The sequence below is a fragment of the Oryx dammah genome, unplaced genomic scaffold (genome assembly GCF_014754425.2).
Source record: "Oryx dammah isolate SB20612 unplaced genomic scaffold, SCBI_Odam_1.1 HiC_scaffold_13, whole genome shotgun sequence".
Lineage (NCBI taxonomy): Eukaryota > Metazoa > Chordata > Mammalia > Artiodactyla > Bovidae > Oryx > Oryx dammah.
In genome coordinates, this window is record NW_024070197.1 from 15,969,205 (window position 1) to 15,990,138 (window position 20,934).

Here is a 20,934-nt window from a genome sequence, read left to right on the forward strand (position 1 = left end):
CTCACAGGCTTTTTCACTTTGACCATCTTTTGTGACTGGAGAGACTGGGTGTGAGAAAAGCTTTTCTTTCCCAGCCTAGCAAGTCATAGGCCTTCTGTAGTTCTTCTAAATTCTGGGAAATCAGTCAATTCCTTCTATAGGTCAGCCCTTTCTTGCTAACCCTACAGTTAGTAACCAGCGTTATGTCTGGGTATTGCCCTAGCCAAATACTTTCCGTTTTCTATTTCTGTCTCTATTTCTGGGTAATCACAGGCAACAGTTGGCCAATTATTTCACTACAATGTAACATGAGTCATCATTTTTTCTGCTCCACTAACAATTTCCTCACAGCTCTCCCTCTGTATTTTAGCCTTTTCTTAGGACATTACCTAACTCCTGATACCAATTTCTGGAACAGCCATTTGTCATCGTAATAATGTTGCATGGCAATTCACGTTAATCACGACAACATAGAATAACAAGCATTTATTTAGCCTATGAGCCTAAGCCTAAGTCTAGCTCAGCTGGGGACTGATTGTTTTTTTCTTTTTTTTTTTTTTTTTGCCTGCCCTGACCAGTGATTGAACCCAGACCCCAGCAGTGTAAGCACAGAGTCCTAAGCACTGGACAGACAGAATTCCCAGGACCGGAAAAAAAAAAAAAAAAAAATCCAAGGACTGACTGGTCTTATATGCCTTGTCTGAGACCACTTTCCAAATTGTCTTCCACCATCCAGCAAGCTGGTCCAGGGTTGTTCTCATGGTCAAGACAGGAGTCCAGGAGAGAATGGAAGAAAGAAATGCTTCTTGAAGCCCAGTCTCGAGACTGACACACCATCATTTCTGCCTCATTCTACCGGTCAAAGCAAGTCACAAGGCCAGCTCAGATTCAAGAGATAGAGAAAAACAATCCACCTTCCGATGAGAAGAGCTGCAAACTCTTATCACAAAGCGTGTAAGAAACAGAGAGGATGGAGAATGGGGGTTACTTTTACAATTAATCTAGCACACTAACAATCTTGGGGAAAGAGACAAGGCTTGTAACATCATGTTTAGGTCTCACTGCAGCGCTAAGTAACTCAGGAGAGACAGGCAAACATGGAAAAGCCCTTTAGAGAAAGAGGCACCTATATCTACCATTTCATTTCAGTTCAGTCGCTCAGTGGTGTTCAACTCTTTGCGACCCCATGGACTGCAGCACACCAGGTTTCCCTGTCCACCACCAACTCCCGGAGTTCACTCAAACTCATGTCCATCGAGTCGATGATGCCATCCAACCATCCTCTGTCATCCCCTTCTCCTCCTGCCTTCGATCTTTCCCAGCATCAGGGTCTTTTCCAATCAGTCAGTTCTTCACATCAGGTGGCCAAAGTATTGGAGTTTCAGTTTCAACATCAGTCCTTCCAATGAATATTCATGACTGATCTCCTTTAGGATGGACTGTTTGGATCTCCTTGCAGTCTAAGGGACTCTCAAGAGTCTTCTCCAACACCACAGTTCAAAAGCATCAATTCTTCGGCATTAAGCTTTCTTTATAATCCAACTCTCACATCCATACATGACTACTGGAAAAACCATAGCTTTGACTAGATGGAACTTTGTTGACAAAGTAATGTCTCTGCTTTTTAATATGCTGTCTAGGTTGGTCATATCTACCATTAAGTCAGTTCAAGCCCATCTAGTGAGCAGAAGATGTAAGGCCTAGGATAATCAGGGGTAATAAGGATATAAGAATGGGACTTCCTTGGAGGTCCAGTTGATAAGAAGAGTCTGCCTGCCAATGCAGGAGACCGAGTTCGATCCCTGGGTTGGGAAGATTCCCTGGAGAAGGGAAAGGCTACCCACTCCAGTATTCTGGCCTGGAGAATTCCATGGACTGTACAGCTCATGGGGTCACAAAGAGTCGGACATGACTGAGCTACATTTTTCTTCTCCTTTCTTTCTGTCAATGCAGAGGACACAGTTTCGATCCCTGGTCCAGGAAGATTCCACATGCTTTGGAGCGACTAAGCCCGAGTACTGCAACTACTGAAGTCCATGCACGTAGAGGCTGTGCTCCACAACAAGAGAAGCCACCTCAATGGAAAACCTGCACACTGCATCTAGAGAAAGCCTGCACACAGCAATGAAGGCCCAGCACAGCCACAAATAAAGACAATTTTAATTTTTAGAATAGTCTTTGGGGAAGAACAGATGCAAGAAGGACATTGTGATTTCCCCAAAATCTAAGCCAAATGCACATTCTGAGTTGTGGTTTCATTCCATATCCATAAAAGTACAGATTTAATTTCAAGGTTAACATGGGTATTTACCCTTTAAAGGATATCTTTGGTCAGAGGAAGGACAAATTTCCCACCAGTGCTATTTATCACAGACTTTGCAGCCTTTGGGAAAAGCAGATCCTGTCTCTTTCCTCATAATCTCTCTTATTTTTCCTGTATGGAATATATCAGTGTGGAGCCCCTGATATCAGCTCTCTTGATTGTTTAGTCTGAAGCATGACTGAAATTGTCCTCAAGTGATTCTGAAACACAGGTAGTGAGTCAGAGACTAGGATGCTGCAGCCACTACACAGGAGAAATACTGGGAGCAATAGCTAACCTGGAATCTATCTCAAACATTTGCTTTCATCTCCCCAACATGAGCATTTTTGTTCAACACACCATAACTGGGGGAGAGTTGTTTTAGGTTTTGGGGGCTGCAGCACACACCTATGAGAGATCAGAGTCCTAACCACTGAACTGCCAAGGAATTCCCAGTACAACAAGATTTTATTTATTTGTTTGCCTGTCCTAGGTCTTTGCTGCTGTGCATGGGCTCTCTGCAGTTGCAGCGATCGGGTCACTTTTCATTGTAGTGCACAGGCTTCTCATTGCAGTGGCTTCTCTTGCTGAGGAGCACAGGCTTTAGGCTCACAGGCTTCAGTAGCGGTAGCTCTCAGGTTTAGTTGCTCTGTGGCATGAGGGATCTTCCAGGACCAGGGATCGCACCCGTGTCCTCTACATTGACAGGCGGATTCTTATCCGCTGTACTACCAGGGAAGACCAGAGTAAATCATGATTTTGTTTAGAGCTATTCCTATCCCATCTAAGTCTGGAAATTCTTTTATTAAATATCTGTGATTTTCCAGGCAGCCTGAGGGTGGCAGCAATGGACCTTAGGTCTCCAAACTAGCCTGGGCATCTTAAAGGAGCCACACACACTTAAGAGACTGCAGAGATGCTGGGGGGAAGTTGTGTTTGAAGCAACACAGGCTGGCTGTTGTGTTTTTATCAATGTAGGGCTTAGGAAAATAAAAATTCAACTTTATGATCTGCAGATGAGACCTAATGCCTCAAAATAACTGCTACTGACAGGGCAGAAAAGAGTGAGTCACTATATTTGCTGATGCCCCTGAATCACGACAGGGGTTATCATGAGCAACATTAAAGGGGAATTTCTTTATGAGATATTTCTCATGTTAATTAGAATAAAGAGAAATAACTGGAGAGTCAGAACTTAAGATGCATGTTGCAATATTATGAGACATAAAAATAATGGTAATGAACGTGTAACTATGGAAAAAATTATCTATTTATAATTACAATGAAAAACATAGGTGATCCGTAAAAATAATGTTTGAAAGAAACCAGACACGAGTATATAAACTTCAAAAAAAAAAAAAAAAGCAAAATTAAGGAATGCACCCCTAGATAGTAAAACAGAAAAAAAAGCAAGAAAATGATTACCATCACCACTACTATACCATCAGTATAGTAGTTACCCCCGGGTAGAAAGTGATAGAAGGGAGGCAGGATTCTGGGATACTAGAAATAATTCCTTGACCCGAGTGGTGGTCATAGGTACGTTTACTTTGCAATAAGTCATTCGGTTATATATTTACATTTTGTATATTTTTTTCTGCATGGTATGTTGTACAAAAAGGTTTAGAGGACTTTTCTGGTGGCGCACACCTTCATGGATCACAGTCTTGTGGTGAAAAGACTTGCCGAACTCAATGAAGCTATGAGCCATGTCGTGCAGGGCTACCCAAGACAGGTCATAGCGAAGAGTTCTGACAAAAGGTGGTCCACTGGAGGAGGGAATGGCAAACCACTTCAGTATTCTTGCCTGAAGAATCCCATGGACAGAGGAGCCTGGCGGGCTACAGTCCATAATAGGGTCGCAAAGAGTGGGACACAAGACTGAAGCGACTTAACACACCTCAGACGTTCTGGGTACGATTTCAGGTGTGTTGGCTCTTCTAGCCGCTAGGTGGCACCTAGAAGATTGCAGTCGCGTGGGCAGGACGCATGCGCAGTGCTCAATTTCAGCAGCACACCCTACACTCGCGTACGTGGGTTTGCACACACAGCGTGGACCAGTGTGCAGAGCGCTCACGCACGCGCAGTTACGTGCACTTACGTGCACATCGCTAACCGCGCTGTGCCGTTATCCCAGTATTTGTGGGAGCGGCCGAGCTGACCCCGCGATCCGGGATGTCCGAGCTGCCCGCGGACAAAGGTGTCCCACCGGCGGGCGCAGCTAATGACAACGGCGACGTCCGGCAGGGGGAGGTAGGCGGCAGGAGGCGGGAGCCGGCCCCCGCGCAGCCTGTGGAGGCCAGGGACCGTCCGATGGCGGCGGCCGGAGAAGGTCCGATGGCTTCACCCGTGGAAGGTCCAGTGCCGGAGGCCAGGGAAGGTCCGATGGCGGCGTCCGGAGAAGGCCTGGGGGCAGCGGCCAGGGAAGCCCGGATGGCAGAGGTCGCCCGATTGTTGGCGGAGCCAGCGGAGGAAGAGGGTCCCGAGGGCAGACCCTGGTCCAGGCCCGGGAACGGCCCGGGCCTGGCTGCGTTGCCATATCTCCGCCTCCGTCACCCACTTGGCGTTTTAGGAATTAATTACCAGCAGTTCCTCCGCCACTATCTGGAACACTACCCGATTGCTCCTGGCCGAATTCAGGAGCTTGAAGGACGCCGCAGAAGATTTGTGGAAGCCTGTAGAGCCAGGGAAGCGGCGTTTGACGCAGAATATCAGCGGAATCCTCAGAGGATGGATTTTGATATTTTAACATTTAGTATAACTCTGACTGCATCTGAAATTATCAATCCTCTGATAGAAGAACTTGGTTGTGATAAGTTTATCAGTAGAGAATAGTTTAATGATGCAACTACTTTCAGAAGAACTCTGCCTTCAAGACAGTGTTATATACCACTCCTGCAACTTGAATGTACAAAGTACGTGAGAATAAGGCAAAGCACAGCTGGGGGAAAAAAGGAAGCTTATCAAGAAAAACTCAGAAGAAATGGAAAAAAGATCAAAACCTTATGACTCTTCTGACGTCCTTTGAGTTTGTGATTGATCCAGATTCTTTTCCCTGCATTGTGGACATGTCTTTTCAAATTGCTTCACTGAAGACAAGAATGGTTGTCTAAAATTGAGACTTGATGAAAAACTGCCAAGAGAGCTCATGGTGATGAAAGAAATCATCAAATAGCAGTGATAGGAATAGGAATTCCTGTAGGACTGGAAGGCCATGGAGAGAACTGGAAACTGTCAGTTCTGATAATTCCTCTTGAGTTTTCTTCATGTCAGTTTCAACAGAAGTTTTTAGTGTAAGATTGATTTTGTGTTTTATGAGGCATTTCAAAGGACAAGCAAAGTCAATGCTGTATATATTATAGGATACATTCAAGAATATCTGAAATTTCTGGATTTTTTTTCTTTTTTAATACCTTTTTGGTAAATATTTGTAAGCCCCCCAGATATAAACTGCACAATGAAAAGTCTTCTATCTCTGTCCCCTCTCCACCCAGTGCTTAGTACAATTCCCATCTATAACCACAGTACTTCTGTCTTTCTAGTTTCCCTATATATACACAAGTAAATGCAAAGCTGGGTGGTTTTTTGGTTTTGCTTTCTTCATTACAGAAGTTGGCAAATTATATTTATTGATTATGCATTGCACTTTCAGTAAGAACGTAAGGATCATTCCAAACCACTATATTTCCTCATTATTTTTTAGAGGTGTATTTCATTCCATTCTGTGGTTATGTTGTAATTTACATAACCAGGAACATACTGATGGGCATTTAGGTTTTTTTCTATTGGCCAAAAAGTAAAAAGCTATAATAGTTAATCTTGTCTGCATATCTCATAGCATGGGCACAAATACAGTATTACTGATTCTAAACGCAGTTTTCATATATTGACATCTCTGAAATTGAGGTCTATCTTACATTTGATGGTGAATACAGCATTTTCATAAAAATGATGGCACATCTTAGATTCTTTATTATATAGAATATCTGTAGTACGTGTGTGCATGCTAAGTCGCTTCAATCATGTCCAACTCTGTGCGACGCTATGGACTGTAGCCTGCCAGGCTCCTCTGTCCATGGGATTCTCCAGGCAAGAATACTGGAGTGGGTTGCCATGCCCTCCTTCAGAAGATCTTCCCGACCCAGGGATTGAACCTGCGTCGAACCTGCGTCTCTTACATCTCCTGCACTGGCAGGCTGGTTCTTCACCACTAGCGCCACCTGGGAAGCTCTCTGTACTACAAGCTCGCTGTAGTTTGTAGGATTTCCAGAAGTGAGAATTCTGAGCTGAATGCACCCATTTGAAAGTTTACAGATATTGCTATGTTGCCTTCAATCCTTGTTGTACCACTTTCCGTGGTTGTCATTTCCCCTATAGCCTCACCAACAGTGTTATCAAATGTCTGAATTTTGCCAATCTAGAAAGTTGAAAAATGGCATCAGAGTTTTAATTTGCTTTTCTCTCATTATGAGTGAAGTTAAATATCTCTTCGTTTGACTCGCATGTATTCCCTTTTCCGTGAACTATCTGTTCATCTCTTTTGTATGTGTGTACTTTTATTTTTTAGTTTATTTTTGCCTGTGCTGGGTCTTCATTTGCTGGGCGGGCTTTCTCTAGTTGCAGACAGCAGGAGCTACTCTCTGGCTGCAGTGCGTGGTCTTCTCATTGTGGTAGCTTCTCTTGTTGAGGAGCTTAGGCTCTAGGGCTTGCGGGCTTCAGTAGCTGTGGCGTGTGGGCTCAGGAGTTGCAGATCCCAGGCTCTAGAGCACAGGCTGAAGAGTTGAGGCACACAGGCTTAGTTGCTCCAAGACCTTTGGGATCTTCCCAGATCAGGGATTGAGCCCGTGTTTCCTGTATTGGCAGGCAGATTCTTTACCACTGAGCCACCAGGGAAGCTCCTGTTCATATCTTTTCTCTCTTTCTCTCCTGAATCATTTTGTCCTTTCTTGATTGATTGTGGTAACTACTAATGACATAGTGAGATATGATAATAGATTATAATGTGAGTTATGGATATTTTTTCCTCTTTTGTCATTTGTCTTGCATTTTCCTGAAAGCCTTTTGGCATGGAGACTTTTGCTTTTGTTTCCTCTTTTCTTTTAAACCTGCCAGATTTGGGGAATTCCTTACCTGTCCAGTGCTGGGGTGTGGGTTTCATCCCTAGTGGGGAAACAAAGATCCTGCAAGCTTCCAGGCATGGCCATAAAAAAAAAAGAAAGAAAAACCTGCAAGATTTTGAATCTCAAGGTTTTCTTGGTATGTATGTTTGTATATGGTTTCATTACTCATATTTGAATCTTTGAACCATATGGAATTTATCCTGATGTACATACAGTATGAAATAACGATCCAATTTTCTTTTTTAGATGGCTACCTGGCTGCCCCAACACCAGTTACTAACTAGCCCAGCTTTTCCCTACTAACTTTGTTTAAAGATGCTTCTTCATCATATACTAAACTGTAGCTTAAATTTTCTGATTAATTTTACATGTAATGGTAATGGTCTTTGTCACTAAGCTCTGTCCCACTCTCTGTGACCCCAGGGATTGCAGCCCACCAGGCTTCTCTGTCCATGAAGTTTCCCAGGCAAAAAGACTGGAGTGGGTTGCCCTTTCCCTTCTTCAGGGGATCTTCCCCATCCAAGGATCAAACCTACATCTCCTGCCTTGGCAGGTGGATACTTTGCTGCTGGACCACCAGGGAAGCCCATCTCGTTATACTCCATTTTCAGAGTGTTCTGGCTATTTTTGTTTATGTTTATCACTATATCAACCTCAAAGTCAGCTTACCTTATTTCAAACAAAGTTCTTTATTAGAGTCACATTACATTTAATAAATCTGGAATAACTGCTATTTCTAACATACCCAAATGATTCGTTTTTCCATTTTTAAAAAATTGAACTTTATTTACTTATTTGTTTTTGGCTGCACTGGGTCTTCGTGGCTTTGCGCAGGCTGTTCTCTAGTTACAGCGAGCAGGGGTCCCTCCTATTCCGTGTGGTGTGCAGGCTTCTCGTTGCAGTGGCTTCTCTTTTTGTGGAGCACAGGCTCTGTGCGCACAAGCTCAGTAGTTGCGGCTCACGGGCTTAGTTGCTCTGCTACATGTGGGATTCACCCCATCATGTCTCTTGCATTGGCAGGCAGATTTTTATCCACGGCACCACCAGGGAAGTAAGTCCTGTTTTTCCATTTGTTAAAAACTTCCTGTGTATCCTCCAGAAGAGTATTAATGTTTGTCCTTAAATGAAAGTTCCTCAAGTAGGTCTTTCATGGATCTAATCATTTATTTCGTCGGTATTTTATCTTTTATGGTTTTTCTATAGTAAATGAGGATTATCTGTGTTATATTTCCTTCCTTTTTTAATATTTATGTATTTGGCTGTGCCGGTCTTATCTGCAGGCAGACAGCATCTTTAGTTGCCGCATGCAGGCTCTTAGTTGTAGCATCTGGGATCTAGTTCCCTGACCAGGGCTCGAACCTGGGCCCCTTGCGTTGGGAACTCAGAGTCTTAGCCACTGGAGTACCAGGGAAGTCCCTGTGTTATATTTCCTAAAAGCTTGCCCATATATTTGAAAATAATTCATTGCTGCATATTTATTTGATAGCCTGTTAACATACTGAATTTTCTGACTGTTTTACCATGGTTTTTCATTTGAATCTCCTAGATTGGAGAACATGTCATATGCAAATAGTGATAGTATTGCCTTTTTATAATCTTCATACCACTGACTTCTTTCTCTTTGTTAGTTCCTTGGCTAGTACTCTCTAATGTAAAATAATATGAATGATAGTGAAACATCCCGAATTTTGTCAGAGGTTGTTTTTTTGACTCTGCTCAGTCTTCATTGCTGTGCCGGCTTCTCTCTCATTGCAGAGAGTGGGGGCTACTCTCTAGTTGTGGTGCTCGGCTTCTCACTGTGGCTTTTTGCAGCTCCCTGGCTCTAGAGCTTGGGCTCAGGAGTTGAGGCTCAGGGGGTTAGTTTTGCCCCTCGGCATACGGGATTTGGGGATTTTCCTGTATCAGGGCTCTAACTCATGTCTCCTGTATTGGCAGGCGAATTCTTTACCACTGAGCCACCAGGGAGGCCCTCAAAGGCCTTTTCATAATCTATGAAGGTATTATATTTCTATCTACCACCATGATTGCGTTCTTGCAATTCTTGCATTCTTCAAATGATCCTTATTTACAAATGAGGTATAATCCCCCCATTTTTGGGGGGGGCCTGCCAAGCAGTTGGAAGGATCTTAGTTCCCCAAACTGGGGAACAGTTCCCCGAATAGGGCTCATCAGCGAAAGTGCCAAGTCCTAACCACTAGACTACCAGGGAATTCCCTTGGCCACTTCTTAGATTCCATTTTTTTGAGAACTGCATGCACAGAAACTAAATTTTGTTTCTTTTTCTCCTGTTAATTTGTCTTGTATTAATTTTACTATTAGTCCAGCCACAAGACCTCAGGACCGATGCAGGGGGATATTTCCCCTTCCCTACCAGTTCCTTCATACCTTTCCAATCAAATCCACTCTCACAATAGACCCCTTCACTTTGGTAGACTTGACTGAAAATCTGGTTGCAGGGGTGGGGGGCTGATCACAGGGCTGGGGTCATCCCATGGAGGATAGTCCTCCCCATCTGGCTTGCTCCTTTCAACTTCTCCGTACCCCAACCCTTTCTCCCCCTCTCTCCTCTTCCCCTTTCATCTCAGGAGCAAAATCAAGTCCTCTTTTTGTCTCTCAAAGCATTTTAACTTTTGCCCTGACAATTTAAGCGGCAGTGTCACCATGGACAGTGACTTGATGCCAACTCCCCAGGTCAAGGACACAGGGCTCAGTTACAGACACGGCTATAAGTTCAGGGACCCCAGGCCTCTCCCACTGCTGACCAGCTGGCTTCAAGCTCGAGGGTTCTCACTACCCATTCAGGTTCAATAATGTGCTAAGATGACTCACAGAACTCAGGAAAGCACCACAGTTATGATTACAGTTTCATGACAGCCAAGGATACAAATCATAACCCCAGCTAACAGGAAGAGATGAGTAGGGCCAGGCCTAGGAGGGGTTCCCAAATGTGACATTATTGCCATCCTCAGGGACGCATCATCCTGCCAACACATCCGTGGATGAAAACATGCAGTGAAAGTGAAAGTCACTTAGTCGTGTCCGACTCTGCGACCCCGTGGACTATACAGTCCATGGAATTCTCCGGGCCAGAATACTGGAGTGGGTAGCCTTTCCCTTCTCCAGGAGATCTTCCCAACCCAGGGACAGAACCCAGGTCTCCCTCATTGCAGGTGGAATCTTTACCAGCTGAGCCACAAGGGAAGCCCAGCAATACTGGAGTGGGTAGCCTATCCCTTCTCCAGGAGATCTTCCTGACCCAGGGATTGAACTGGGGTCTCTTGAATTGCAGGAGGATTGTTTACCAACTAAGATATGAGGGAAGCCTGAAAACATGCAGAGTGTTTACCAACCAGGGAAGCTCACCGAGCCCTGAACACATTAGTCGCTCAGTCACATCCGACTTTTTGCATCTCCATGGACTGTAGCCCCCCAGGCTCCTCTGTCCATGGAATTCTCTAGGCAAGAAAACTGCAATGGGTAGCCATTCCATTCTCCAGGGGATCTTCCTGATCCAGGGATTGAACCCAGGTCTCCTGCATTGTAGGCTCAGACTTAAATTGCAAGGTCCAAACTCCCTAAAACTCTGGGGTGGCCCAAACCTCTCCCAACCTGAGTAACAAAGACACTCCTATTATAACAGGGACAGCTGCTAGCAGGCATGCTTTACTGTTACCAGGCAACCGTTATCGCCATACTGCTTGTTAGCTTGGAGGTTAGAGGCCTCCCTTGGCCAGTGATCCTGCGGTTCTCCTGTGGAGACTGAGGTAAGAAGTGGATCACAACCTTCTCCCAGGGGCCCTCCTGACTCTCCAGCCTCGGGCTGGAGGGTGAGCTGAGAGGCCGAGGGAACAGCCTGGGGCTGTGTCCAACAGGACTCCAGGGGCCTCACCAAGGCCACGCACTGGCAGGGCCCAAGCCTTGAGGCAGCAGTGAGCCTCGTCTATCCCAGCCCCTGTGATCTAATGGTAGTGGCAGCCAGCACGGGTCAGTCTGCGGGACCGGGCCCCTGTTTGGGCAGCCTGAAGTCTGAGGGCCTGTTAAATCCTGGGCACCCAGCCCTCAGAGATGACAGCTGGGCAGGGCTTGGGGACCTGGCCTGGAGGGTACCAGCAGCTGAGATCTGCCTCTTCAGCCAGACCTGGGCACTGGTGGGAGGACCCAGACTGGGTGCTGTGCTGCATAAATGCTCCCCAGCGGGGTAACGACCCCTGCAGGGACCCCCCACTCCTCTTAGCCAGGACCCGGATTCAGAGGGTGAAAGTTGTGCCTTGGGACCTTGCCCTTTCTTGTCAGAACAGAGTAACAGTTTGGAGATTTACAGAAACATCATTACCTGACCTTTGACCTAACTTCAAGAACAAAGGATCTGACACCAGGAAGCTTACAGCAACCAACCATGCCTCTCCCTCACCTTGCCTGTAAAAGGGCGTTGCTGAAAGCTTTCGAGTTTGGGGTTTTTAAGGCACGCACCACATCTCCTTGAGTGGTCCTGTAATAAACATTTCTCTGTTCCAAACTCTGACGTCTTGGTGTTATTTGACCTCACTGTGCATTGGACTTGCATTCAGAAACACTGTCACTGGAAATTCCAAAGACTTACATGACACCTTCTGGGAACCAGGGACAAAGTCCAGGCAAATTAACATGATAGTTCTTCCAAAATAATACTGGCCTCTCTTTATGAATTCTGGGGGAAGAGAGTCTCTGCCCCCAGGATTGATGTTCCAGTTATCTCTCTGTGCAACAAAGCACCCTAAAATGTAGTGGCTTTAAGCAACAACTATTTTTTCACTGTTCACTCTTCTGTAGATTGATGGGCTCAGCTCAGCAGTTCTGCTCTTGTGATGTTGGCCAGAAGCTCAGTTAGGCTGGACTGTCCAGGACATGTCATTCACATGTCTGTCACCCTGGTAGGGGCAGGCTGGAAGGCTGGGCCTCTCCCTTCATGGAGTTCCAAACCCTCTTCCTCTCCAACACTATAGCCAAATTTCTTTCTTTCATTCTTTCTTCTTCATTGCAGTGGGTCTTCATCACTACCCTTGGGCTTTCTCTAGTTGTGACGAGCAGGGGCTACTCTCCATTTAGGTGCCCCAGCTTCTCATTGCACTGGCTTCTCTTGTTGCAGAGCACAGGCTCTAGGCACACGGGCCTTAGTAGCTGCAGCATGTGGGCTCAGTAGTTGGGGCACACAGGCTTAGTTAGTTGCCCCACAGCATGTGGGATCTTCCTGGACCAGGGATCGAACCCATGTCCCCTGCATTGGCAGGCAGATGCTTATCCATTGCACCACCAGGGAAGTCCTGCCAGATCTCTTATGTGGCTGCCTCAGGGCTTCCAAAAGTGCAAAAGTAGGAAGCTGCCAGGCCCTCTGATAGCTCAGGCCACAAGCTAGCACATTTCTGCCTCAGGTTATAAAGTCCCAGCTCATTTCTGGGGAAGGGAGGCCATACCAAAGGAGGTGAATCCTGAGCGCTGATGAGGGGCCATCTTTGGAAACCAGTCACAGTGATGATATACCTACCATGGTCATTCGTTAAGAGTGCTTTATATATGGCATCTCATGGAATTTTCACAATTGTAAAGACTATTCGCGTTAGCATATGCATTTTACAGATAGGAAAATTGGGGCTTACTAGCTGTCTCAGTCAGGGTTCTCCTGAGAAATAGCACCAATAGGAAAAACTTCTGTCATTTATGTTTGTGTATATGCGGGTATCCCATGGACGGAGGAGCCTGGTAGGCTGCAGTCCATGGGGTCGCTAAGAGTCAGACACCACTGAGCAACTTCACTTTCTCTTTTCACTTTCATGCATTGGAGAAGGAAATGGCAACCCACTCCAGTGTTCTTGCCTGGAGAATCCCAAGGACAGGGGAGCCTGGTGGGCTGCGTCTATGGGGTTGCACAGAGTCGGACACGACTGAAGCGATTTAGCAGCAGCAGCAGAATATGCGGGTATAACATACATTATATATGTATACATATATTCTGTATACGGGCTTCCCAGGTGGCACTTGTGGTAAAGAACCCACCTGCCAAGAAAGGAGACATAAGAGACATGGGTTCGATTCCTGGGTCGGGAAGATCCCCTGGAGGAGGGCATGGCAACCCACTCCAGTATTCTTTGCCTGAAGAATCCCACACAGAGGAGCCTGGCGAGCTTAGGGTTTCAAAGAGTCAGACATGACTGAAGTGATTTAGCATGCATACTGTATAGACAAAGAGAAAAAGAGATTTTAAGAAACTGGCTCACAAGACTGTGGAGGCTGACAAGTCCAAAATTCTAAGGGGAAGCCAGCAGTCTGGTAACTTAGGTAAAGCTCATGTTGTGGTCTTGAATGTGAAGGCTGAAAACTCGGGCAGAATATCTCTGTTGCAATCTGAAGGAAAATTCCACTTTTTAAAAAGCCTTTTGGCTGCTCAGCATGTGCGGGATCTTAGTTCCCTGACCAGGGATCAAACCCGTGCTCCCTGCATTGGCAGTGAGGAGTCTTAACCACTGAATTGCCAGGGAAGTCCACTCTTTCAAGAAACTTGAGTTTTTGCTCTTAAGGCCTTCAAGTGATTGGATGAGGCCCACCCACATTATGAAAAGACATTTGCTTCAATTAGAGCCAACTGTGTATCTAAGAACATCTAAGAAATGCCTTTACAGCAGCATCTAGACTAGAGTTTGAGCAAACAACTGGTTACCATAGTCTAGCCGAGTGAACACAAAATTAACCATCACACTTGCCCAAGTTCATGCAGCTAAGAAGCAGTACAATTAGGGCTCAAACCCTAATCTGACTTCCAAAACTGATACTCATAATCAATTCATCAGTGATTGCCAAAATGCACCACCTTTGGAAAGGAACTGGAGTACTGATGAGAAAACTTTTTCCCAGGACTCCACTCTGACTTGAGAAGACACTTCTTGAGTTGTCTACCCACTACGTCCTCCTTTCTCCAAGAATCTCATTCCACCCTCTTAATAATGTTTGACCATTATGACTTTACTTCCCATGCAACGATAGTTGATTTGACGGATGGTGGCACTTCAGCTAGGCAGAGCCAATGAGATACTCCAATACTGGAGCTGGACTGTCACGGTTCAGATCCCTACTCTGCTTCTTACCAGCAGTGAGCATGAAGGGAACTACTCAACTTCTCAGTCTCTCATCTGTAAAATGGGGGTGATGTTAATGGTCTTGACCTCATAGAGTTACATTATGAAAAATTATCCACAGTTTGCAAGTAAGACAGTTGATGACTGCACGCCCTTTCAATGTCATATTGAGACCTGCTTAAACCGGCTCGGCTAAGTATCACTGAATTCTCAAGGACAATGGTTCTGAAATTTTTTGGTCTCAAAACCGCTTTAGACTCATAAAAATTATTGACAACACCAAAGAGCTCTTGTTTATGTGCATTATGTCTGTCCATATTTACTGTGTCAGAAATTAAGCCTAAGGTTTCTAAAATACGTATTTGCTTCATTTTTTAAATGTTTTTAAAATCATTAGGAAATTCCCTGGTGGCTCAGTGGTCAAGAAGCCACCTGCCATCCACCCACCCATGCATGCAGTTTCCATCCCTGGGTTGGGAAGAACCCCTGGAGAAGGAAATGGCAACCCACTCCAGTATTCTTGCCTGGGAAATCCCATGACAGAGGAATCTAGCGGGCTGCAGTCCACCAGGTAAAAAAAGTCAGACCTGACTTAGCAACTAAACAACAACCCATAGTTAGGGCACTTCGAGTTCACTGCCTAGGGCCCAGTTTCAATCCTGGTCAGGGAACTAAGATCCCACAAGCCAGGCAGCACAGCCACCATAAATAAAGAAATAAAATTACATGTTAACTATTTAATGAAAAATAGCTGGGCTTCCCAGCTGTATCAGTGGCTAAAGAATGCAGGAGATGCCGGTGACTCAGGCTGGATCCCTGGGTCAGGAAGATCCCCTGGAGGAGAAATGGCAACCCACTCTAATATTCTTGCCTGGAGAATCCCATGAACAGAGGAGCCTGACGGCCTACAGTCCGTCCATAGGATCGCAGAGCGTTGGACACAACGGAAACGACTGAAGCAGGCACGAAAAATAACTTTCAGAAGAATGACATCAGCAAGTTGGCAGATGAGAAACTCTCTCCTCTTCAATCTACAACCACTAAAACATTCACAACACAATAAAGGCACCTCGGTCCATCAGACCAGGTGTCCAGAGAATTCCACACATCTGTACACGCAGAGGGGGTTGTACAGGGACAAGCCTTACAGCCCAGGTGCAACCCAGCTCCCCGCCACCCTCGCCCTCCCCTCAGGGGCGGAGTCTGCAAGGAGCGCAGATCCCGAAAGTAAGGGAAGAGCCCACCGTCTCCGAGCCCCAGGCGGCGATACCAGCAATACTGGCAGAAACAAGGCATCAGTGACCCCAGAGGCACAAGGAGCAATGAGCAGGGTTTGGAGCAACCGTTAAAGCAATGGAGGGTGGAAAAGGCCAGTGTAACCAGAGAGGCAGAGGCAGCGCCGAAAAGAGAAACCCAAACGTTGTGCTATAGCACCACCTACTGGAAAACGGGAGAAAAGCCTCAAATTTTTTTTTTTTTTTTTGCCTGCCGGCCTCTCTTCGCTCGCGGTACTTTAGTTCCCCAACCAGGGTTTGAACAACGGCCCTTGACAATGAGAGTTCCGAGTCCTAACCACTGGACCGCCAGGGAACTCCCTGAAACGCCTGAATTTCTAACCTGTTAAATCGTTAGCATCAAGCAAGAAAGGGTCCCCTACTCCAGATACAACGGCAGAGGAGCAACGTGTCATGAACCACGAAGAACCACGGAAACGCTGTAACACAAAAGAAAATGGCAATCCTCCAGAAACTAACCTTGAAGTCACGCAGAGTATTGAGATCTCACTGGTAAGGAATCAAAATGGCTCTATGAAAAAATCAAAGAGCCACAAGAACATTCAGAAAGGTAGTTTAGTGAACTCAGGATTAAAATTAATGAACAGACGAAATACTTTACCAAAGAAATGGAACCTCTAAAGAGAAATTAGAAATCCTGGAGCGGTAGAACTCAGTCAACGAGATGAAGAATACACCAGAAAGCACTGGACATAGAGCACACAATGTTTGAAAAAGACAATTAGCAAGCTTGAAGATAGAAATCTGTAAGTAATACAAGTAGAAGAGAAACTAACAATCAGATTTGTTAAATGAGGAAATTCTAGGAGGGCTATCTGTTTTAGCAACGGCAACATTAAGGGAGTGGGTATCTCAGGAGAAGAGAGGAGAGGGCAGAGAATTTATTTAAAGAAGTAATGGGGTGGGAGCGGGGTTCAGGACGGGGAACATATGTACACCCGTGGCGGATTCATGTCAATGTATGGCAAAACCCCTCCAATACTGTAATTAGCCTCCAATTAAAATAAATAAATTTATATTTTTTAAAAAGAAATAATACGAGGGAATTCCCTGGAAGTTCGGTGGTTAGGATTCTTGCGCTCTCACTGCCAAGGGCGGAGGTTTGATCCTTGGTTGGGGAGCTAAGATCTCACAAGCCAAGCAGTGTGGGGAAAAAGAAAAGCCAGCCCTGGCTCAGCCAGGAGAAAGGACAGGCTTCTGGAGGAGGCCTGAACACCAGGCCACCAACCCAGCTGCCAAGGTGCTACATGAAGCCTCTTTAGCCTTATGACTCTGATGGGCCATGATCCCATCATGTAAACTTGGAAACTGTTAGTGTCAAGTAGAACCGAGCATCAAAACCAAAATAACAAAAATGGGTTTGGGAGGGGGCACCATTATAACCCTGGGTCTACTCCAACTCAAAAAAAGAAAGGAGAGCAGCCAAGGCAGCAGAGAGGAGAGGTCCTGGGCTCACCTCCTCTCACCAGCGCGCGGGGTCTCAGCTGTCTGCAGAACAGCCATCAGTGAAAAGGAGTTGGAGCCTACCAAATGGGATCTTCCCTAGTGGTCTAGTGGTTAAGAATCCATGCTTCCATTGCATAAGGCACGGGTTCAATCCCTGGTGAGGGAACTAAGATCCCACATGTCTGGCGGTGGGGCCAAAAAAAAAAAAAGACCTCGGGAGGAGAACTTCCCTGGTGGTCCAGTGGCTAAGACTCCAGGGCCCAGGTTCAATCCCTGGTCAGGAAACTAGATCCCAGATGCATCAACTAAAAAGCCTACCTGCCTCAACTAAGACCTGGTGCAGCCAAGTAAGTAGAAAAAAAATCACATACTTTTAAAAAGACTTAGGGAGGAGCCATGGTGAGACAGGTGGGAAGGCAGACTCATGATACAATCAAACCCCATACCCCAGGGTGGGCAACCCACAAGCTGGAGAACAGATGTACTGTGGAGGCTCTCCCTCAGGAGTGAGAGTTCTGAGCACCACATGGGGTCCCCAGCCCCTGACACCGGAGCCCCCAGAGCATTTGGCTTTAAAGTTCAGCAGGGCTTCCCTGGTGGCCCAAACGAATAAGAATCTGCCTGCAGTGGAGGAGACCTAGGTTCAGTCCCTGGGTCGGGAAGATTCCCTGGAGAAGGGAATGGCAATTCCAGTATTCTTGCCTGGAGAATCCCATGGACAGAGGAGCCTGGTGGGTTACAGTTCATGGGGTCGCCAAGAGTCAGACAGGATGGAGCAACTAACACTTCATTTCAGTGCGGGGTTGCGGGAGCCCCACAGGACTCTGGGAGGTGGAGGCGTCCCTTTAAAAAGGCACTTTGCACTGGACCCAGGGCAAAAGCGGTGATTTGGTAGGAGCCTGAGCCAGACCTACCTGCTGGTCTCGGAGAGTCTCCTGCGGAGGTGGGGGTGACTGTGGCTCCCGGTGGAAGCACGGACATTAGCAGCAGACACGTTGAGGAGCATTTGGCCAAGAGAGCGTGGCGGCTGCCATGTTGGCTCCTTGGTGCTAGAACTTGGCCCCGCCCAGCCGCCTCTGGGGCTTGGGTTCTGGATGCCTCCGGCCAGGCAACTAGAGGGGCAGGGGCATGGTCCCACCTGTCTTGGTCGGAACTCGGGTTGGAAAAGAATTTCTAGACACAAAGCATAATGACAGGAGAGTTTATTAGAACAGGAGATGCTGTTAAAATGGGAGGCTTAGCTCAAGGGAGAGTCAAAGCCTTTCGTGGGCTACTAGCCAACTTTCATAGCCTCCAGACAAAGAAAATTCCTGCTGGAAGGTTGCGTTAGGTGGTTGGGTGGTGCACCATAGGGTGTTTACTGGAGTGGGCATCTTTGCCTAATTGGAAGTCAGACAGCTTGTTAGTGAAGCTCAGGGGGATTTGGGAAAGGTTACAAAGGGGGGTCAGTCAGCTTTGGAGGTGACCTTGGTTCTGGGCTCTGCTTCTGTGGCCTTGGTGCAAAGCTTGCCCCAGTAGCACCAACAGCAACTAGTGAGCCAATGAGCCACAACTACTGAAGCTGGTGCACCCTAGAGCCTGTGCTCCACAAGAGAAGCCACCGCAGTGAGAAGCCCACACACTGCAGCTAGAGAGCAACCCCTGCTCTCCACAGCTCGAGAAAGCCTGCACGCAGCAGTGAGGACCCAGTGCAGCCAAAAAAAAAGAGAGAAAGCTGTGACCTCCCAGTGCAGGCCAGAACCCTACCCTGGCCCCAGAAGCCACTAGCAGGCCAAGAGTCAGCTGGGACACCCCAGACCTCATATCCAACCTCATATCCCACCCCTACTGCACTGTCAATGATCTGAAATGAGCTCTGGGATCCCTGAGCACTGCAACCAGACGCCAGGAGCCAGCTGTACCTGCCAGTAGTCTGGCACTAACTCCAGGACCTAGCGTCACCTGCCAGTGGGTGGGCAACAGCCCCAGAGTCCTCAGGACTCTGACTCCATCCGCCAGTGAGCCAGCGCTAGCCCTGGGGCGCCTAGTAATCTGCAACCAGCCACCTCATTACCAGACCCCACTACCCCCAAACAACAGCCAGCAGCACTCACACAAGTCAGGGCCTGGCAACCAACCAGAGTAGGGGCCAACCAAGCCTATCAGATTACCCACACAGGGAGCCTCCACTACAGAGAGACCCACAGAGCCCACTTAGGGGGAACCCCTAGAGCATATAGCTTGGTTGAGGAGAGGGGAGTGCACTGCTAGGACACATAGGCTGCCTCCTACAGAGGGTCACAGCTCCAAGGTCAAGAAATGTAACTATGGTGCTCTGGGACAACTCAGAGGGATGGGGTCCCGAGGGAGGTGGGAGTGGGTTGAGCATGGGGGGACACATGAGCACCCATGGCTGATTCATGTCAATGTATGGCAAAAACCACCACAATATGGAAGTAATTCTCCTCCAATTAAAATAAATTAATCAAAAATAAATAAATAAAAATTTTAAAAAGAAAAATAACATTCAAAAAACTAAAAAAATGAAAAGAAAAAAAGAAATGTTAACTGACCTGCCACATACATAAAAAGAAAAACAGGAATTTACACAAGATGAGATGGTAGAGGACTATGTCCCAGATGGCGGAACAAGATAAAACCCCAGAACTAGGTGGAGATAGGCAATCTACCTGAGAAGGTTTTCAGAGTAATTATCACAAAGGTGATAAAGAACTTAAGAGGAGAACAGATATACAGAGTGAGAGATCAGATTTTTTTTTTTAACAAAAGAGCTAGAAAATATAAAGAACCACCAGAAAAGGATACAGTAACTGAACCCAGGACTTCCCCAGTGGTCCAGTGGTTAAGAGGCTCCACTCCCAATGCAGGGGGCCTGGGTTCAATCCCTGTTCAGGGAATTAGATCCCACATGCTGCAATTAAAAAAGATTCCACATGCTACTGTAACTAAAGATGCCACAGGCAGCAATGAAGATCCTTTGTGCTGCAACTAAGACTAGGTACAGCCAAATAAATAAACATGTTTGTTTGTAAAAAAGGGATGGGGGTATATGAAGGTGTAGGTCTTTGAGGGTCACCTTAGAATTCTGCTTACAATAAAAACCTTTATTAAAATACCTTACGGTTCCTTATATTTATCTTATGACATATTGGACTTCCCTGTTGGCTCAGACGGTAAAAGCGTCTGCCTGCAATGCGGGAGACCCGGGTTCAATCCCTGGGTCAGGGGTGCCAGCCGCCCAGGACTCCTGCTATAACCGCGGCTCGCCAGCGACCGGAAGCTGCCCCTTCTCGGGAGTCATGGTGCGCAGCAAGATGGCGTCTGCCTGCGGGTTCGTTCCGGTAGTCAAGCCACAGACTCAGTCAAGCCACAGACTCCATTAATAAGGTTTCCTGACAGAAAAGACGTCCTAAACCAAATGTATCAGAAGTTCTAAGATCAGCGGGACTACCATCTCACACTTCTTCAATTTCACAGGATTCTAAGGGAAGTAGAATCGCCAGACTGGCTGATGCATCAGGGTCCACCAGACACCGCAGAGATACTGAAAACTTTACCTCAGAAATACAGAAGGAAACTTGTGTTTCAAAAAGAAATTGAATTTATCCAACGTGGAGGTCCAGAATAATCACTGACAATGTGGCTGCTGTTTGTCATCAGAAAAAGAAGAGTCTTTCTGAAAAAGG

General features: G+C 46.5%; 1 protein-coding gene across 1 annotated transcript; it reads left to right on the forward strand.

The window, feature by feature from the left end:
• The first annotated feature begins 4,165 nt into the window (after positions 1-4,165).
• Positions 4,166-6,098, forward strand: LOC120872448 (EP300-interacting inhibitor of differentiation 2). The gene has a single exon (XM_040252827.1). It carries the CDS (start codon positions 4,457-4,459, stop codon positions 5,114-5,116), a length of 660 nt encoding a protein of 219 aa, XP_040108761.1. The 5' UTR covers positions 4,166-4,456; the 3' UTR covers positions 5,117-6,098.
• Positions 6,099-20,934: the final 14,836 nt, after the last annotated feature.

Excerpts from the sequence above, each read along its gene's own strand:
- LOC120872448 (XM_040252827.1), top strand. The coding sequence starts at position 4,457 with ATGTCCGAGCTGCCCGCGGACAAAGGTGTCCCACCGGCGGGCGCAGCT.